The 20,144-nt window shown below is 48.9% G+C and overlaps 1 protein-coding gene and 1 long non-coding RNA gene across 3 annotated transcripts in view; one reads left to right on the forward strand and one right to left on the reverse strand.

The window, feature by feature from the left end:
* Positions 1-20,144, reverse strand: part of LOC118381083 (catenin alpha-1-like) — a 270,529-nt gene that overhangs the window by 70,927 nt on the left and 179,458 nt on the right. The window contains 2 exon segments of the mRNA XM_052517805.1: positions 8,029-8,124; positions 8,126-8,208. Of these exon segments, the coding sequence (XP_052373765.1) occupies positions 8,029-8,124; positions 8,126-8,208 (179 nt within the window).
* Positions 17,962-19,401, forward strand: LOC127929708 (uncharacterized). 2 transcript variants are annotated; one of them, XR_008135844.1, is made up of 3 exons: positions 17,962-18,253; positions 18,862-19,065; positions 19,318-19,401. It is a non-coding gene; the product is annotated as an uncharacterized LOC127929708 (long non-coding RNA). The 2 variants fall into 2 exon arrangements; XR_008135843.1 differs by lacking the exon at positions 17,962-18,253 and adding an exon at positions 18,332-18,455.

A 20,144-nucleotide genomic window follows, 5' to 3' on the forward strand; every position in this document is an offset into this window, starting at 1 on the left:
CCATATTCAGACACTGGGCCAGTCATCACCTCCACATTCAGACACTGGGCCAGTCATCACCTCCACATTCAGACACTGGGCCAGTCATCACCTCCACATTCAGACACTGGGCCAGTCATCACCTCCACATTCAGACACTGGGCCAGTCATCACCTCTACCACCATATTCAGACACTGGGCCAGTCATCACCTCTACCTCCACATTCAGACACTGGGCCAGTCATCACCTCTACCACTATATTCAGACACTGGGCCAGTCATCACCTCTACCACCATATTCAGACACTGGGCCAGTCATCACCTCTACCACCATATTCAGACACTGGGCCAGTCATCACCTCCATATTCAGACACTGGGCCAGTCATCACCTCCACATTCAGACACTGGGCCAGTCATCACCTCTACCACCATATTCAGACACTGGGCCAGTCATCACCTCCACATTCAGACACTGGGCCAGTCATCACCTCCACATTCAGACACTGGGCCAGTCATCACCTCCACATTCAGACACTGGGCCAGTCATCACCTCCATATTCAGACACTGGGCCAGTCATCACCTCTACCACCATATTCAGACACTGGGCCAGTCATCACCTCCATATTCAGACACTGGGCCAGTCATCACCTCCACATTCAGACACTGGGCCAGTCATCACCTCTACCACCATATTCAGACACTGGGCCAGTCATCACCTCTACCACCATATTCAGACACTGGGCCAGTCATCACCTCCATATTCAGACACTGGGCCAGTCGTCACCTCTACCACCATATTCAGACACTGGGCCAGTCATCACCTCTACATTCAGACACTGGGCCAGTCATCACCTCTACCACCATATTCAGACACTGGGCCAGTCATCACCTCTACCACCATATTCAGACACTGGGCCAGTCATCACCTCCACATTCAGACACTGGGCCAGTCATCACCTCTACCACCATATTCAGACACTGGGCCAGTCATCACCTCTACCACCATATTCAGACACTGGGCCAGTCATCACCTCCATATTCAGACACTGGGCCAGTCATCACCACCATATTCAGACACTGGGCCAGTCATCACCTCCACATTCAGACACTGGGCCAGTCGTCACCTCCATATTCAGACACTGGGCCAGTCGTCACCTCTACCTCCACATTCAGACACTGGGCCAGTCATCACCTCCACATTCAGACACTGGGCCAGTCATCACCTCTACCACCATATTCAGACACTGGGCCAGTCATCACCTCTACCACCATATTCAGACACTGGGCCAGTCATCACCTCCATATTCAGACACTGGGCCAGTCATCACCTCTACCACCAATATTCAGACACTGGGCCAGTCATCACCTCCACATTCAGACACTGGGCCAGTCATCACCTCCACATTCAGACACTGGGCCAGTCAGGTTGCTTCCTTTTTCAGTGGCTTAACCAACAAGACCCGTAATTTAACCAAATGTATACATATGTATAAATGGCATACAGGTTTGTTATCAGAGCACATGAAAGTTCACGTTCGAGAAAGCATTCTGCCCCCCCCCCCAAAAAAACTGCATTTTGATTAAAAAATATTAGTTTACGTTCAAAACGTCTCTCCTGTGATGTCGTGACTTGCGACACACGCCTTCGTTTCCTGAATCGGGTCAAAACGTCTCTCCTGTGATGTCGTGACTTGCGACACACGCCTTCGTTTCCTGAATCGGGTCAAAACGTCTCTCCTGTGATGTCGTGACTTGCGACACACGCCTTCGTTTCCTGAATCGGGTCAAAACGTCTCTCCTGTGATGTCGTGACTTGCGACACACGCCTTCGTTTCCTGAATCGGGTCAAAACGTCTCTCCTGTGATGTCGTGACTTGCGACACACGCCTTCGTTTCCTGAATCGGGTCAAACGTCTCTCCTGTGATGTCGTGACTTGCGACACACGCCTTCGTTTCCTGAATCGGGTCAAAACGTCTCTCCTGTGATGTCGTGACTTGCGACACACGCCTTCGTTTCCTGAATCGGGTCAAAACGTCTCTCCTGTGATGTCGTGAGTTGCGACACACGCCTTCGTTTCCTGAATCGGGTCAAAACGTCTCTCCTGTGATGTCGTGAGACACACGCCTTCGTTTCCTGAATCGGGTCAAACGTCTCTCCTGTGATGTCGTGACTTGCGACACACGCCTTCGTTTCCTGAATCGGGTCAAACGTCTCTCCTGTGATGTCGTGACTTGCGACACACGGTTTCCTGAATCGGGTCACGTCTCTCCTGTGATGTCGTGACTTGCAGACACACGCTTCGTTTCCTGAATCGGGTCGTCTCTCCTGTGATGTCGTGACTTGCGACACACGCCTTCGTTTCCTGAATCGGGTCAAAACGTCTCTCCTGTGATGTCGTGAGTTGCGACATACGCCTTCGTTTCCTGAATCGGGTCAAAACGTCTCTCCTGTGAAGTCGTGACTTGCGACACACGCCTTCGTTTCCTGAATCGGGTCAAAACGTCTCTCCTGTGATGTCGTGACTTGCGACACACGCCGTTTCCTGAATCGGGTCAAAACGTCTCTCCTGTGATGTCGTGAGTTGCGACACACGCCTTCGTTTCCTGAATCGGGTCAAACGTCTCTCCTGTGATGTTGTGACTTCGACACACGCCTTCGTTTCCTGAATCGGGTCAAAACGTCTCTCCTGTGATGTCGTGACTTGCGACACACGCCTTCGTTTCCTGAATCGGGTCAAAACGTCTCTCCTGTGAAGTCGTGACTTGCAGACACACGCCCTCGTTTCCTGAATCGGGTCAAAACGTCTCTCCTGTGATGTCGTGACTTGCGACACACGCCTTCGTTTCCTGAATCGGGTCAAAACGTCTCTCCTGTGATGTCGTGACTTGCGACACACGCCTTCGTTTCCTGAATCGGGTCAAACGTCTCTCCTGTGATGTCGTGACTTGCGACACACGCCGTTTCCTGAATCGGGTCAAAACGTCTCTCCTGTGATGTCGTGACTTGCGACACACGCCTTCGTTTCCTGAATCGGGTCAAAACGTCTCTCCTGTGATGTCGTGACTTGCGACACACGCCTTCGTTTCCTGAATCGGGTCAAAACGTCTCTCCTGTGATGTCGTGACTTGCAGACACACGATTGTTTCCTGAATCGGGTCAAAACGTCTCTCCTGTGATGTCGTGAGTTGCGACACACGCCTTCGTTTCCTGAATCGGGTCAAAACGTCTCTCCTGTGATGTCGTGAGTTGCGACACACGCCTTCGTTTCCTGAATCGGGTCAAAACGTCTCTCCTGTGATGTCGTGACTTGCGACACACGCCGTTTCCTGAATCGGGTCAAAACGTCTCTCCTGTGATGTCGTGACTTGCGACACACGCCTTCGTTTCCTGAATCGGGTCAAAACGTCTCTCCTGTGAAGTCGTGACTTGCGACACACGCCCTCGTTTCCTGAATCGGGTCAAAACGTCTCTCCTGTGATGTCGTGACTTGCGACACACGCCTTCGTTTCCTGAATCGGGTCAAACGTCTCTCCTGTGATGTTGTGACTTGCGACACACGCCTTCGTTTCCTGAATCGGGTCAAAACGTCTCTCCTGTGATGTCGTGACTTGCGACACACGCCTTCGTTTCCTGAATCGGGTCAAAACGTCTCTCCCCTGTGAAGCAGTGACTTGCGACACACGCCCTCGTTTCCTGAATCGGGTCAAAACGTCTCTCCTGTGATGTCGTGACTTGCGACACACGCCTTCGTTTCCTGAATCGGGTCAAAATCTCCTGTGATGTCGTGACTTGCGACACACGCCTTCGTTTCCTGAATCGGGTCATGCGTCTCTCCTGTGATGTCGTGACTTGCGACACACGCCTTCGTTTCCTGAATCGGGTCAAACGTCTCTCCTGTGATGTCGTGACTTGGACACACGCCTTCGTTTCCTGAATCGGGTCAAAACGTCTCTCCTGTGATGTCGTGACTTGCGACACACGCCTCCGTTTCCTGAATCGGGTCAAAACGTCTCTCCTGTGATGTCGTGACTTGCGACACACGCCTCCGTTTCCTGAATCGGGTCAAAACGTCTCTCCTGTGATGTCGTGAGTTGCGACACACGCCTTCGTTTCCTGAATCGGGTCAAAACGTCTCTCCTGTGATGTGTGGACACAGTTTCCTGAATCGGGTCAAAACGTCTCTCCTGTGATGTCGTGACTTGCGACACACGCCTTCGTTTCCTGAATCGGGTCAAAACGTCTCTCCTGTGATGTCGTGACTTGCGACACACGCCTTCGTTTCCTGAATCGGGTCAAAACGTCTCTCCTGTGATGTCGTGACTTGCGACACACGCACGCCGTTTCCTGAATCGGGTCAAAACGTCTCTCCTGTGATGTCGTGACTTGCGACACACGCGTTCGTTTCCTGAATCGGGTCAAAACGTCTCTCCTGTGATGTCGTGACTTGCGACACACGCCTTCGTTTCCTGAATCGGGTCAAAACGTCTCTCCTGTGATGTCGTGACTTGCGACACACGCCTTCGTTTCCTGAATCGGGTCAAAACGTCTCTCCTGTGATGTCGTGACTTGCGACACACGCCTTCGTTTCCTGAATCGGGTCAAAACGTCTCTCCTGTGATGTCGTGACTTGCGACACACGCCTTCGTTTCCTGAATCGGGTCAAAACGTCTCTCCTGTGATGTCGTGACTTGCGACACACGCCTTCGTTTCCTGAATCGGGTCAAAACGTCTCTCCTGTGATGTCGTGACTTGCGACACACGCCTTCGTTTCCTGAATCGGGTCAAAACGTCTCTCCTGTGATGTCGTGACTTGCGACACACGCCTTCGTTTCCTGAATCGGGTCAAAACGTCTCTCCTGTGATGTCGTGACTTGCGACACACGCCTTTGTTTCCTGAATCGGGTCACATCTGTCACATGCATCCGGGCTCTACACGTCTTACTCATTACAAGCTGCTGGTAGTGTAGTATACAGGGGCCATACGGTGGGAAGTGCACTATATAAGGGATGTAGCCATATGCAACAGGGTGGGCGTCACCCACCAGGCAGTAACAGGCTGTGTAGAGAGAGCTAGGATGGCAGACATACTAGAAGAAAAAAAAAAAAGAGGCCCAAATCAATTTCCTACTGACCGATTTAACATTGCTGGCGCTTTCTGTCCGAGGACAAGGTTGAGAGTCAATCATTTGGGCGTGTGGACTAGAGTAGCTCTCGCTCTCTCTCTCTCTCTCTGCTGCAGGTGACACGGTGTAGGTACCATTACACAGAGACCTCAGTCACTCACGCACTTTCCTAGTCTGGGGAAATATTTACACACGAGTGGAGATTCATTCTGACAACAATTTCTCAGATCTATCTGAACTTTCACCTATTGAAATATCTACAAGACATGATTGGTGGGTTTGGGTTCAAATTCAATCCCTTTCCACTGTAGAAAGACTAGAAAGAGACTGCGCCAAGCCCTTAAAATGGTTAAAATGTCATCTCCATCTTCAAGAAGACCCTTTTAATACCACTCCTTAAACATCTCCATCAGAACAGATGTGTTTTGAATCACTACATATGCATGTGTGTTTTAACTGGCAGGTCTAGCGTAGCAGGCTGGGGGAAGTGAGAGCAGCGCTTCATTTGCATGTATTACCATTACATTAGCATGCAGCACAATGGGTCTGGGAGGGGAAAACCGCTGTCCGGCAGGATGTCCTCCTGATACTTCAGGGGTCGCGGATCAGAAGTGGTAAAGACTCAAGCTGATTGAAGCTGGACGATTCTAGGCATTTGCCTCAGTAGCCTGACCTGAGGAAGGAGGGAGTAGGGGTTGGATGGATGGAGGAAGGAGGGAGTAGGGGTTGGATGGATGGAGGGAGTAGGGGTTGGATGGATGGAGGAAGGAGGGAGTAGAGGGTTGGATGGATGGAGGAAGGGAGGGAGTAGAGGGTTGGATGGATGGAGGAAGGAAGGAGTAGAGGGTTGGATGGATGGAGGAGGAGGGAGTAGAGGGTTGGATGGATGGAGGAAGGAGGGAGTAGGGGTTGGATGGATGGAGGAAGGAGGGAGTAGGGGTTGGATGGATGGAGGAAGGAGGGAGTAGAGGGTTGGATGGATGGAGGGAGGGAGTAGAGGGTTGGATGGATGGAGGAGGGAGGGAGGAGTAGAGGGTTGGATGGATGCAGGAAGGAGGGAGTAGAGGGTTGGATGGATGGAGGAAGGAGGGAGGGAGTAGGGGTTGGATGGATGGAGGAAGGAGGGAGGGAGTAGATGGTTGGATGGATGGAGGAAGGAGGGAGTAGAGGGTTGGATGGATGGAGGAAGGAGGGAGTAGATGGTTGGATGGATGGAGGAAGGAGGGAGTAGGGGTTGGATGGATGGAGGAAGGAGGGAGTAGATGGTTGGATGGATAGATGAAGGAAGGAAGGAGTAGGGGTTGGATGGATGGAGGAAGGAGGGAGTAGGGGTTGGATGGATGGAGGAAGGAGGAAGTAGAGGGTTGAATGGAAGGAGGGAGCTGGAAGTAGAGGGTTGAATGGAAGGAGGGAGCTGGATGGAAGGAGGGGGCTGGATGGAAGGAGGGAGCTGGATGGAAGGAGGGAGCTGGATGGAAGGAGGGAGCTGGATGGAAGGAGGGAGCTGGATGGAAGCAGGGGGCTGGATGGAAGCAGGGGGCTGGATGGAAAAGGAAGCTGGGGGAAGAGGGGCTGGATGGACAGAGGAAGCAGGGGGAAGGAGGGCTAGATGGACAGAGGAAGCAGGGAGAAGGGGGCTGGATGGACAGAGGAAGCAGGGAGAAGGGGGCTGGATGGACAGAGGAAGCAGGGAGAAGGGGGCTGGATGGACAGAGGAAGCAGGGGCTGGATGGACAGAGGAAGCAGGGAGAAGGGGGCTGGATGGAGAGAGGAAGCAGGGAGAAGAAAGCTCGATGGGCAGAGGAAGCAGGGAGAAGGGGGCTGGATGGGCAGAGGAAGCAGGGAGAAGGGGGCTGGATGGACAGAGGAAGCAGGGAGAAGGGGGCTGGATGGACAGAGGAAGCAGGGAGAAGGGGGCTGGATGGACAGAGGAAGCAGGGAGAAGGGGGCTGGATGGACAGAGGAAGCAGGGAGAAGGGGGCTGGATGGACAGAGGAAGCAGGGAGAAGGGGGCTGGATGGACAGAGGAAGCAGGGAGAAGGGGGCTGGATGGACAGAGGAAGCAGGGCGAAGGGGGCTGGATGGACAGAGGAAGCAGGGAGAAGGGGGCTGGATGGACAGAGGAAGCAGGGAGAAGGGGGCTGGATGGACAGAGGAAGCGGGGAGAAGGGGGCTGGATGGACAGAGGAAGAAGGGAGAAGGGGGCTGGATGGAGGAAGGCAAACTAAATGTTTTCATGTTGAACATCATGGTGTTGTGCTCAGGACAATGCCTCGGCTTGTGCTGACAGAGTGACGACAGCGTCAGGGGAGATCTGACTGGAGAATCTAGACATTTCATTGACAAGTCCTTTAACGAGATGGAAATTGAGGAACGTGCAGAGGCAGAGAGACCGAGAGCTTTGCTTTGGTTCCAGGCACAATGTCTCCTGAATGAGTCACTTTAAATTCATAGAGGAAGATGTATGTGCGCACACACACAGACACACCTCTTCCAGCAAGCAAAAGACGACACACCTACCCACTCGCACACACACACAGAGAGAGAGAAATATATTCTCTCAAACACACAGCCCCCTCCCAACACACATGTTTTACTGAGCAGATGGCTGGCCATGGCACTCCGGTGATGAGCAACAGAGCCTAAGGTCTTGTCTATCTGTCACATTTACTACAGGCCAGTTACAGGCCTCGACTGGCCAGACAGATACCAACTTACTACAGGCCTCGACTGGCCAGACAGATACCAACGTACTACAGTCCAATTACAGGCCTCGACCAGCCAGACAGATACCAACTTACTCCTCCAGTACCCCCCCAACACACACCCCTCTGACCCCCACCCCAACACACCCCTCTGACCCCAATTACCCCCCCCCACAACACACACAGGGGATATCAACACAGGGGACACACCCCCATACCTGGTGAAGTCCGTCATCTCCATCATGATCATACACATCTGTTTGGCCAGGACGATGATGTCGTTGCCGGAGTCGTCCCACTTTGACACCTCGGCCCAGCTTGCTCTTCTCCTCCTGGAAACTGGCCACCTGCTCAGCGATCTTAGCCTTCTGCTCCTGGGGCAGCTGGGCCATGATAGCCTGGTAGAGGAGGAGAGGGGAAAAACAGCACACTGAGCTGTTATAGCCTGGTAGAGGAGGAGAGAGTTACAACAGCACACCGAGGCATTATAGCCTGGTAGAGGAGGAGAGGGGAAAAACAGTACACTGAGCTGTTATAGCCTGGTAGAGGAGGAGAGAGGAAAAACAGTACACTGAGCTGTTATAGCCTGGTAGAGGAGGAGAGAGGAAAAACAGTACACTGAGCTGTTATAGCCTGGTAGAGGAGGAGGGGAAAAACAGTACACTGAGCTGTTATAGTAGAGGAGGAGAGAGGAAAACAGTACACTGAGCTGTTATAGCCTGGTGGAGGAGGAGAGAGGAAAAACAGTACACTGAGCTGTTATAGCCTGGTAGAGGAGGAGAGAGTTACAACAGTACACTGAGCTGTTATAGCCTGGTAGAGGAGGAGAGGGGAAAAACAGTACACTGAGCTGTTATAGCCTGGTAGAGGAGGAGAGGGGAAAAACAGTACACTGAGCTGTTATAGCCTGGTAGAGGAGGAGAGGGGAAAAACAGTACACTGAGCTGTTATAGCCTGGTAGAGGAGGAGAGAGGAAAAACAGTACACTGAGCTGTTATAGCCTGGTGGAGGAGGAGAGAGGAAAAACAGTACACTGAGCTGTTATAGCCTGGTAGAGGAGGAGAGAGTTAAAACAGTACACTGAGCTGTTATAGCCTGGTGGAGGAGGAGAGGGGAAAAACAGTACACTGAGCTGTTATAGCCTGGTAGAGGAGGAGAGAGTTACAACAGTACACTGAGCTGTTATAGCCTGGTAGAGGAGGAGAGAGGAAAAACAGTACACTGAGCTGTTATAGCCTGGTAGAGGAGGAGAGAGTTACAACAGCACACTGAGCTGTTATAGCCTGGTGGAGGAGGAGAGAGGAAAAACAGTACACTGAGCTGTTATAGCCTGGTAGAGAGGAGTAGTTACAACAGTACACTGAGCTGTTATAGCCTGGTAGAGGAGGAGAGAGTTACAACAGTACACTGAGCTGTTATAGCCTGGTAGAGGAGGAGAGAGGAAAAACAGTACACTGAGCTGTTATAGCCTGGTAGAGGAGGAGAGAGTTACAACAGTACACTGAGCTGTTATAGCCTGGTAGAGGAGGAGAGAGGAAAAACAGTACACTGAGCTGTTATAGCCTGGTAGAGGAGGAGAGAGGAAAAACAGTACACTGAGCTGTTATAGCCTGGTAGAGGAGGAGAGAGGAAAAACAGTACACTGAGCTGTTATAGCCTGGTAGAGGAGGAGAGAGGAAAAACAGTACACTGAGCTGTTATAGCCTGGTAGAGGAGGAGAGAGGAAAAACAGTACACTGAGCTGTTATAGCCTGGTAGAGGAGGAGAGAGGAAAAACAGTACACTGAGCTGTTATAGCCTGGTAGAGGAGGAGAGAGGAAAAACAGTACACTGAGCTGTTATAGCCTGGTAGAGGAGGAGAGAGGAAAAACAGTACACTGAGCTGTTATAGCCTGGTAGAGGAGGGAGAGAGGAAAAACAGTACACTGAGCTGTTATAGCCTGGTAGAGGAGGAGAGAGGAAAAACAGTACACTGAGCTGTTATAGCCTGGTAGAGGAGGAGAGAGGAAAAACAGTACACTGAGCTGTTATAGCCTGGTAGAGGAGGAGAGAGGAAAAACAGTACACTGAGCTGTTATAGCCTGGTAGAGGAGGAGAGAGGAAAAACAGTACACTGAGCTGTTATAGCCTGGTAGAGGAGGAGAGAGGAAAAACAGTACACTGAGCTGTTATAGCCTGGTAGAGGAGGAGAGAGGAAAAACAGTACACTGAGCTGTTATAGCCTGGTAGAGGAGGAGAGAGGAGGGGATATAGCAGAGGGGATACAGCAGAGGGGATACAGCAGAGGGGATATAGCAGAGGGGATACAGCAGAGGGGATACAGCAGAGGGGATATAGCAGAGGGGATATAGCAGAGGGGATATAGCAGAGGGGATACAGCAGAGGGGATATAGCAGAGGATATGAGGGGATATAGCAGAGGGGATACTATAGCAGAGGGTAGCAGAGGGGATACAGCAGAGGGGATACAGCAGAGGGGATACAGCAGAGGGGATACAGCAGAGGGGATACAGCAGAGGGGATATAGCAGAGGGGATACAGCAGAGGGGATACAGCAGAGGGGATATAGCAGAGGGGATACAGCAGAGGGGATACAGCAGAGGGGATATAGCAGAGGGGATATAGCAGAGGGGATATAGCAGAGGGGATATAGCAGAGGGGATATAGCAGAGGGGATATAGCAGAGGGGATATAGCAGAGGGGATATAGCAGAGGGGATATAGCAGAGGGGATATAGCAGAGGGGATATAGCAGAGGGGATCAGAGGGGATACAGCAGAGGGGATACAGCAGAGGGGATACAGCAGAGGGGATACAGCAGAGGGGATACAGCAGAGGGGATACAGCAGAGGGGATATAGCAGAGGGGATACAGCAGAGGGGATACAGCAGAGGGGATACAGCAGAGGGGATACAGCAGGGGATACAGCAGAGATGTGCAGAGGGGATACAGCAGAGGGGTCAGAGGGGATATCAGAGGGGATACAGCAGAGGGGATATAGAGATGGGATATAGTCAGAGGGGATCAGAGGGGATCAGCAGAGGGGATATAGCAGAGGGGATATAGCAGAGGGGATACAGCAGAGGGGATATAGCAGAGGGGATACAGCAGAGGGGATACAGCAGAGGGGATACAGCAGAGGGGATACAGCAGAGGGGATATAGCAGAGGGGATAGTAGTCTGGGATACAGCAGAGGGGATCTGCAGGGACTATAGAGATGGGATAGTAGGGGATACAGCAGAGGGGATATAGCAGAGGATGTCTGGGGTACTACAGCAGAGGGGATACAGCAGAGGGGATACAGCAGAGGGGATACAGCTGGTTCAGACTGTGTAATAGGGACGGTTCAGCGCCGAGATCTTTGTCGAGACCAGTATCCTAATAGACCAGTTAGTTGTAGCTTTTAGCCAGAGATTACTTATCACAACTCCCTTTGGAGTGAGTATGTAGTGTGTGTGTCTGTCTGTAGTACTATAGAGATGTGTAGTAGTCTGGGTCTGTCTGTCTGTGGTACTATAGAGATGTGTAGTAGTCTGGGTCTGTCTGTCTGTGGTACTATAGAGATGTGTAGTAGTCTGGGTCTGTCTGTCTGTCTGTCTGTGGTACTATAGAGATGTGTAGTAGTCTGGGTCTGTCTGTGGTACTATAGAGATGTGTAGTAGTCTGGGTCTGTCTGTCTGTGGTACTATAGAGATGTGTAGTAGTCTGGGTCTATCTGTCTGTGGTACTATAGAGATGTGTAGTAGTCTGGGTCTATCTGTCTGTGGTACTATAGAGATGTGTAGTAGTCTGGGTCTGTCTGTGGTACTATAGAGATGTGTAGTAGTCTGGGTCTGTCTGTCTGTGGTACTATAGAGATGTGTAGTAGTCTGGGTCTGTCTGTCTGTGGTACTATAGAGATGTGTAGTAGTCTGGGTCTGTCTGTCTGTGGTACTATAGAGATGTGTAGTAGTCTGGGTCTGTCTGTCTGTGGTACTATAGAGATGTGTAGTAGTCTGGGTCTGTCTGTGGTACTATAGAGATGTGTAGTAGTCTGGGTCTGTCTGTCTGTGGTACTATAGAGATGTGTAGTAGTCTGGGTCTGTCTGCCTGTGGTACTATAGAGATGTGTAGTAGTCTGGGTCTGTCTGTCTGTGGTACTATAGAGATGTGTAGTTGTCTGGGTCTGTCTGTCTGTGGTACTATAGAGATGTGTAGTTGTCTGGGTCTGTCTGTCTGTGGTACTATAGAGATGTGTAGTAGTCTGGGTCTGTCTGTCTGTGGTACTATAGAGATGTGTAGTAGTCTGGGTCTGTCTGTCTGTGGTACTATAGAGATGTGTAGTAGTCTGGGTCTATCTGTCTGTGGTACTATAGAGATGTGTAGTAGTCTGGGTCTGTCTGTCTGTCTGTCTGTGGTACTATAGAGATGTGTAGTAGTCTGGGTCTGTCTGTCTGTGGTACTATAGAGATGTGTAGTAGTCTGGGTCTGTCTGTCTGTCTGTCTGTAGTACTATAGAGATGTGTAGTAGTCTGGGTCTGTCTGTCTGTCTGTCTGTGGTACTATAGAGATGTGTAGTAGTCTGGGTCTGTCTGTCTGTGGTACTATAGAGATGTGTAGTAGTCTGGGTCTGTCTGTCTGTGGTACTATAGAGATGTGTATCTGTCTGTCTGTGGTACTATAGAGATGTGTAGTAGTCTGGGTCTGTCTGTGGTACTATAGAGATGTGTAGTAGTCTGGGTCTATCTGTGGTACTATAGAGATGTGTAGTTGTCTGGGTCTGTCTTTGTGGTACTATAGAGATGTGTAGTAGTCTGGGTCTGTCTGTGGTACTATAGAGATGTGTAGTAGTCTGGGTCTGTCTGTAGTACTATAGAGATGTGTAGTAGTCTGGGTCTATCTGTGGTACTATAGAGATGTGTAGTAGTCTGGGTCTGTCTGTCTGTGGTACTATAGAGATGTGTAGTAGTCTGGGTCTGTCTGTGGTACTATAGAGATGTGTAGTAGTCTGGGTCTGTCTGTGGTACTATAGAGATGTGTAGTTGTCTGGGTCTGTCTTTGTGGTACTATAGAGATGTGTAGTAGTCTGGGTCTGTCTGTCTGTGGTACTATAGAGATGTGTAGTAGTCTGGGTCTGTCTGTCTGTCTGTCTGTAGTACTATAGAGATGTGTAGTAGTCTGGGTCTATCTGTCTGTGGTACTATAGAGATGTGTAGTAGTCTGGGTCTGTCTGTGGTACTATAGAGATGTGTAGTAGTCTGGGTCTGTCTGTGGTACTATAGAGATGTGTAGTAGTCTGGGTCTGTCTGTCTGTGGTACTATAGAGATGTGTAGTAGTCTGGGTCTGTCTGTCTGTGGTACTATAGAGATGTGTAGTAGTCTGGGTCTGTCTGTGGTACTATAGAGATGTGTAGTAGTCTGGGTCTGTCTGTCTGTGGTACTATAGAGATGTGTAGTAGTCTGGGTCTGTCTGTGGTACTATAGAGATGTGTAGTAGTCTGGGTCTGTCTGTCTGTGGTACTATAGAGATGTGTAGTAGTCTGGGTCTATCTGTGGTACTATAGAGATGTGTAGTAGTCTGGGTCTGTCTGTGGTACCAACATATGCAGATGGCTGTGAGTGACATTCAACGAGCCTCGCTGGCTGTGCGGCTTACGACGGGTTGCCATGAGCTGCAGAGCAACTCTGCTGTCCTCAGATCTGAATCAATATAAATTGATTCACGTTTGCCTCCTCTCTTCTTCTTCTTCTTCTTCTTCTTCAAAGACCCAAGGCTACTGTATTAGTTGTCGCTAGGTTGCCAGGCCAACTACACCATTTATTTCACAAGTCTTCCTGCGGGTTGAGCATCAGTCTTCCTCCGGGTTGAGCATCAGTCTTCCTCAGGGTTGAGCATCAGTCTTCCTCAGGGTTGAGCATCAGTCTTCCTCAGGGTTGAGCATCAGTCTTCCTCAGGGTTGAGCATCAGTCTTCCTCAGGGTTGAGCATCAGTCTTCCTGCGGGTTGAGCATCAGTTTCCTTTTGACTCAATAGATATCTCTATTTGTGGTATTGTTTGCTCAATGTCACTTTTTTTGTGGACCTAAAATATGTAATTCAAAATAAATATGTGAATGAAAATAGCATGGACGCCGACTAACATAATTATTCCCTTTAAAAAGCCACAACTTTATTCGAATAGTTGGGGAAATACTCTTCATAATACTTCAGTAAGTAGGTTTGGGATTTGGGGCGCTTGGTTGACATTTTCTTTTCCTCCGTCTCACATTTCTGTCTTATAAAAGCATATAAAACGGTGACGGCCTTTACCGCGTCCGGTCGTCAACGGTGACGGCCTTTACCAGGTCCGGTCATCAACGGTGACGGCCTTTACCACGTCCGGTCGTCAACGGTGACGGCCTTTACCAGGTCCGGTCCGGTCATCAACGGTAAAATGGGAAAATCCCTATAATTACGAGGGAATAAGCAGGAAATATGGGAATCTTCCAACCAGGATTTCTGGTAAACCAGGGAATTTTGGGATCGTTACCGGAATTTGGCAACCCTACGATGCATACAGGCCTCTGAAAAACACTAATGTGATTAGTGACCTTGCCCTTAAAGAGACTTGAAAGACACGCTGGCTCCTAGAGCGAATCCTTAGGATTTAGTTCAGAGCACATAACAAAAGGACATTCCTTTATGGGGTTTTTTTTTTGTAAAAGACGGCCTTCAGGTCAAGTCCCAATGCTCTTATATTAATTAATTTTACTCGTCTTCATTCCTAAGGCGTAGAACAACTGAAGAGACTGGAAGATGTCTCTTTAAGGTTGATTATACCCTTTTAAACATTATCCAAGGTCAATGTCACGGACCTAAAACATTATCCAAGGTCAATGTCACGGACCTAAAACATTATCCAAGGTCAATGTCACGGACCTAAAACATTATCCAAGGTCAATGTCACGGACCTGAAACATTATCCAAGGTCAATGTCACGGACCTGAAACATTATCCAAGGTCAATGATACGGACCTGAAACATTATCCAAGGTCAATGTCACGGACCTGAAACATTATCCAAGGTCAATGTCACGGACCTGAAACATTATCCAAGGTCAATGATACGGACCTGAAACATTATCCAAGGTCAATGTCACGGACCTGAAACATTATCCAAGGTCAATGTCACGGACCTGAAACATTATCCAAGGTCAATGTCACGGACCTGAAACATTATCCAAGGTCAATGATACGGACCTAAAACATTATCCAAGGTCAATGTCACGGACCTAAAACATTATCCAAGGTCAATGATACGGACCTAAAACATTATCCAAGGTCAATGTCACGGACCTACAACATTATCCAAGGTCAATGATACAGACCTAAAACATTATCCAAGGTCAATGATACGGACCTAAAACATTATCCAAGGTCAATGATACAGGCCTTGCTCCCCCCCCCCAAAAAAACCCACAGCTGGTAGAGGAAGTTGCAGCTGAAACCCGAAGACGTGACAGAAAAGACAATAGATTGTAGTTCCACAGGAAACATACGTTCCTACTTCACTGATGCATAACAATGGGGCTGATGAGGCCAAATTAGCCGTGGCGTTTCCACATCAACACGTCTCCGTGTTGCCCCCTCACTTGGCTCAGCGGATGCATTAATGCACACACCGCCAACACGACAGAGGAAATATGAACAAAGTGAGAGACCCGCAGCAGACAGACTTCCTTCGTTGTACGCGTGTGGTGTTTTGTTGTATTCCGTGTGCGCGCGCTTCTGTAGGCCTTCTGTGTGTGTGTGTGTGTGTGTGTGTGTGTGCTTCTGTAGGCCGTCTGTCTGTCTGTCTGTCTGTCTGTCTGTCTGTCTGTCTGTCTGTCTGTCTGTCTGTCTGTCTGTCTGTCTGTCTGTCTGTCTGTCTGTGTGTGTGTGTGCGCACACACGTGCATGTGTGGTGTACTACCCCTGTCATCAGTGATTTGTCTAGGAATTCACACTACGCCAAACTACTAAATTCATGAACTAATCCATCCGAATTAGCTAGACGGTCTAGTCACTAGCTAATATTCTGATTTAATAACCCTGGTTTCTAAGCCTCTGTCATGGGTTTCCGTGTTAAACAGACCCGACCCACGAATCTGGACATTGGGCAGATTAGTGGCAAACACAGAGAGGCTAATCCCAGATTTAAAGTACTCAGTTTCAACTCAAATATGATTCCCTTACTGGAGAGGTCTGGGAGTAGACAAGGTGAGTCAGACGAGTGAGGGATCGTCTATGACTTCCTTCCTGTGGTATGAAGGTTTATAGTGGAGTCAGACGAGTGAGGGATCGTCTATGACTTCCTTCCTGTGGTATGAAGGTTTATAGTGGAGTCAGACGAGTGAGGGGAAAAACTCACAAGATCAGAATAATATCAGTGAGCATCTGAATTGGGAGTTCAGAGAGTAAGGACATTAAACAAGAACAGCACTTACACAAATGACTGATGATCGTCTGAGAGAAACTGCTGATAAAAAAGCCTGGGGGCTGTTTTGTTAGACTTTTCTATGCATGCGGATGACTCAACACTATACACGCGTCAGCTACTACAACGACTGAAATGACTGCAACACTATACACGCGTCAGCTACTACAACGACTGAAATGACTGCAACACTATACACGCGTCAGCTACTACAACGACTGAAATGACTCAACACTATACACGCGTCAGCTACTACAACGACTGAAATGACTGCAACACTATACACGCGTCAGCTAGTACAACGACTGAAATGACTGCAACACTATACACGCGTCAGCTACTACAACGACTGAAATGACTGCAACACTATACACGCGTCAGCTACTACAACGACTGAAATGACTGCAACACTATACACGCGTCAGCTACTACAACGACTGAAATGACTGCAACACTATACACGCGTCAGCTACTACAACGACTGAAATGACTGCAACACTATACACGCGTCAGCTACTACAACGACTGAAATGACTGCAACACTATACACGCGTCAGCTATTACAACGACTGAAATGACTGCAACACTATACACGCGTCAGTTACTACAACAACTGAAATGACCAACACTATACACGCGTCGGCTACTACAACGACTGAAATGACTGCAACAATATACACGCGTCAGCTACTACAACGACTGAAATGACTGCAACACTATACACGCGTCAGCTACTACAACGACTGAAATGACTGCAACACTATACACGCGTCAGCTACTACAACGACTGAAATGACTGCAACACTATACACGCGTCGGCTACGACAACGACTGAAATGACTGCAACACTATACACGCGTCAGCTACTACAACGACTGAAATGACTGCAACACTATACACGCGTCAGCTACTACAACGACTGAAATGACTGCAACACTATACACGCGTCAGCTACTACAACGACTGAAATGACTGCAACACTATACACGCGTCAGCTACTACAACGACTGAAATGACTGCAACACTATACACGCGTCAGCTACTACAACGACTGAAATGACTGCAACACTATACACGTGTCAGCTACTACAACGACTGAAATGACTGCAACACTATACACGCGTCAGCTACTACAACGACTGAAATGACTGCAACACTATACACGCGTCAGCTACTACAACGACTGAAATGACTGCAACACTATACACGCGTCAGCTACTACAACGACTGAAATGACTGCAACACTATACACGCGTCAGCTACTACAACGACTGAAATGACTGCAACACTATACACGCGTCAGCTACTACAACGACTGAAATGACTGCAACACTATACACGCGTCAGCTACTACAACGACTGAAATGACTCAACACTATACACGCGTCAGCTACTACAACGACTGAAATGACTGCAACACTATACACGCGTCAGCTACTACAACGACTGAAATGACTGCAACACTATACACGCGTCGGCTACTACAACGACTGAAATGACTGCAACACTATACACTCAGCTACTACAACGACTGAAATGACTGCAACACTATACACGCGTCAGCTACTACAACGACTGAAATGACTGCAACACTATACACGCGTCAGCTACTACAACGACTGAAATGACTGCAACACTATACACGCTGCGTCAGCTACTACAACGACTGAAATGACTGCAACACTATACACGCGCCAGCTACTACAACGACTGAAATGACTGCAACACTATACACGCGTCAGCTACTACAACGACTGAAATGACTGCAACACTATACACGCGTCAGCTACTACAACGGCTGAAATGACTGCAACACTATACACGCGTCGGCTAGTACAACGACTGAAATGACTCAACACTATACACGCGTCAGCTACTACAACGACTGAAATGACTATCAACAAGGCAGGTCCTACAGGCCCTAGTTTCTACCTTGTTAACAACACTATCAACAAGGCAGGTCCTACAGGCCCTAGTTTCTACCTTCTTAACAACACTATCAACAAGGCAGGTCCTACAGGCCCTAGTTTCTACTTCTTAACAACACTATCAACAAGGCAGGTCCTACAAGCCCTAGTTTCTACTTCTTAACAACACTATCAACAAGGCAGGTCCTACAGGCCCTAGTTTCTACCTTGTTAACAACACTATCAACAAGGCAGGTCCTACAGGCCCTAGTTTCTACCTTCTTAACAACACTATCAACAAGGCAGGTCCTACAGGCCCTAGTTTCTACTTCTTAACAACACTATCAACAAGGCAGGTCCTACAAGCCCTAGTTTCTACTTCTTAACAACACTATCAACAAGGCAGGTCCTACAAGCCCTAGTTTCTACCTTCTTAACACCACTATCAACAAGGCAGGTCCTACAGGCCCTAGTTTCTAACTTCTTAACAGCACTATCAACAAGGCAGGTCCTACAAGCCCTAGTTTCTACCTTCGTAACAGCACTATCAACAAGGCAGGTCCTACAAGCCCTAGTTTCTACCTTCTTAACAGCACTATCAACAAGGCAGGTCCTACAGGCCCTAGTTTCTACCTTCTTAACAACACTATCAACAAGGCAGGTCCTACAGGCCCTAGTTTCTACCTTCTTATCGACACTATCAACAAGGCAGGTCCTACAGGCCCTAGTTTCTACCTTCTTAACAACACTATCAACAAGGCAGGTCCTACAGGCCCTAGTTTCTACCTTGTTAACAACACTATCAACAAGGCAGGTCCTACAGGCCCTAGTTTCTACCTTCTTAACAGCACTATCAACAAGGCAGGTCCTACAGGTCCTAGTTTCTACCTTCTTAACAACACTATCAACAAGGCAGGTCCTACAGGCCCTAGTTTCTACCTTAACAACACTATCAACAAGGCAGGTCCTACAGGCCCTAGTTTCTACCTTCTTAACAACACTATCAACAAGGCAGGTCCTACAGGTCCTAGTTTCTACCTTCTTAACAGCACTATCAACAAGGCAGGTCCTACAGGCCCTAGTTTCTACCTTCTTAACAACACTATCAACAAGGCAGGTCCTACAGGCCCTAGTTTCTACCTTCTTATCGACACTATCAACAAGGCAGGTCCTACAGGCCCTAGTTTCTACCTTCTTAACAACACTATCAACAAGGCAGGTCCTACAGGCCCTAGTTTCTACCTTGTTAACAGCACTATCAACAAGGCAGGTCCTACAGGCCCTAGTATCTACCTTCTTAACAACACTATCAACAAGGCAGGTCCTACAGGTCCTAGTTTCTCACCTTCTTAACAACACTATCAACAAGGCAGGTCCTACAGGCCCTAGTTTCTACCTTCTTAACAACACTATCAACAAGGCAGGTCCTACAGGCCCTAGTTTCTCACCTTCTTAACAACACTATCAACAAGGCAGGTCCTACAGGTCCTAGTTTCTACCTTCTTAACACCACTATCAACAAGGCAGGTCCTACAGGCCCTAGTTTCTACCTTCTTAACAACACTATCAACAAGGCAGGTCCTACAGGCCCTAGTTTCTACCTTCTTAACAACACTATCAACAATAATAATACTGTCTGTATTAACAATACTAGCACACAGCTCAGAAACCCATGCATACCCCACAAGACGAGTGAGGAATCCATGTCTGTCTGAATGGAGAGTCTAGCTAGTATGAGAGAGGGGAGTCTGGGTAACCATGTCTGTCTGAATGGAGAGTCTAGCTAGTATGAGAGAGGGGGAGTCTGGGTAACCATGTCTGTCTGAATGGAGAGTCTAGCTAGTATGAGAGAGGGGGAGTCTGGGTAACCATGTCTGTCTGAATGGAGAGTCCAGCTCGTATGAGAGAGGGGGAGTCTGGGTAAGGGAGTCCTGGCGTGAACAAGGTGTATTACCCACTGAGAGGGCCTGTAGAGGGGGTGGCGGAAGAGAGCGG

The sequence above is a fragment of the Oncorhynchus keta genome, chromosome 4, assembly GCF_023373465.1.
Source record: "Oncorhynchus keta strain PuntledgeMale-10-30-2019 chromosome 4, Oket_V2, whole genome shotgun sequence".
NCBI classification, from domain to species: Eukaryota; Metazoa; Chordata; class Actinopteri; order Salmoniformes; family Salmonidae; genus Oncorhynchus; species Oncorhynchus keta.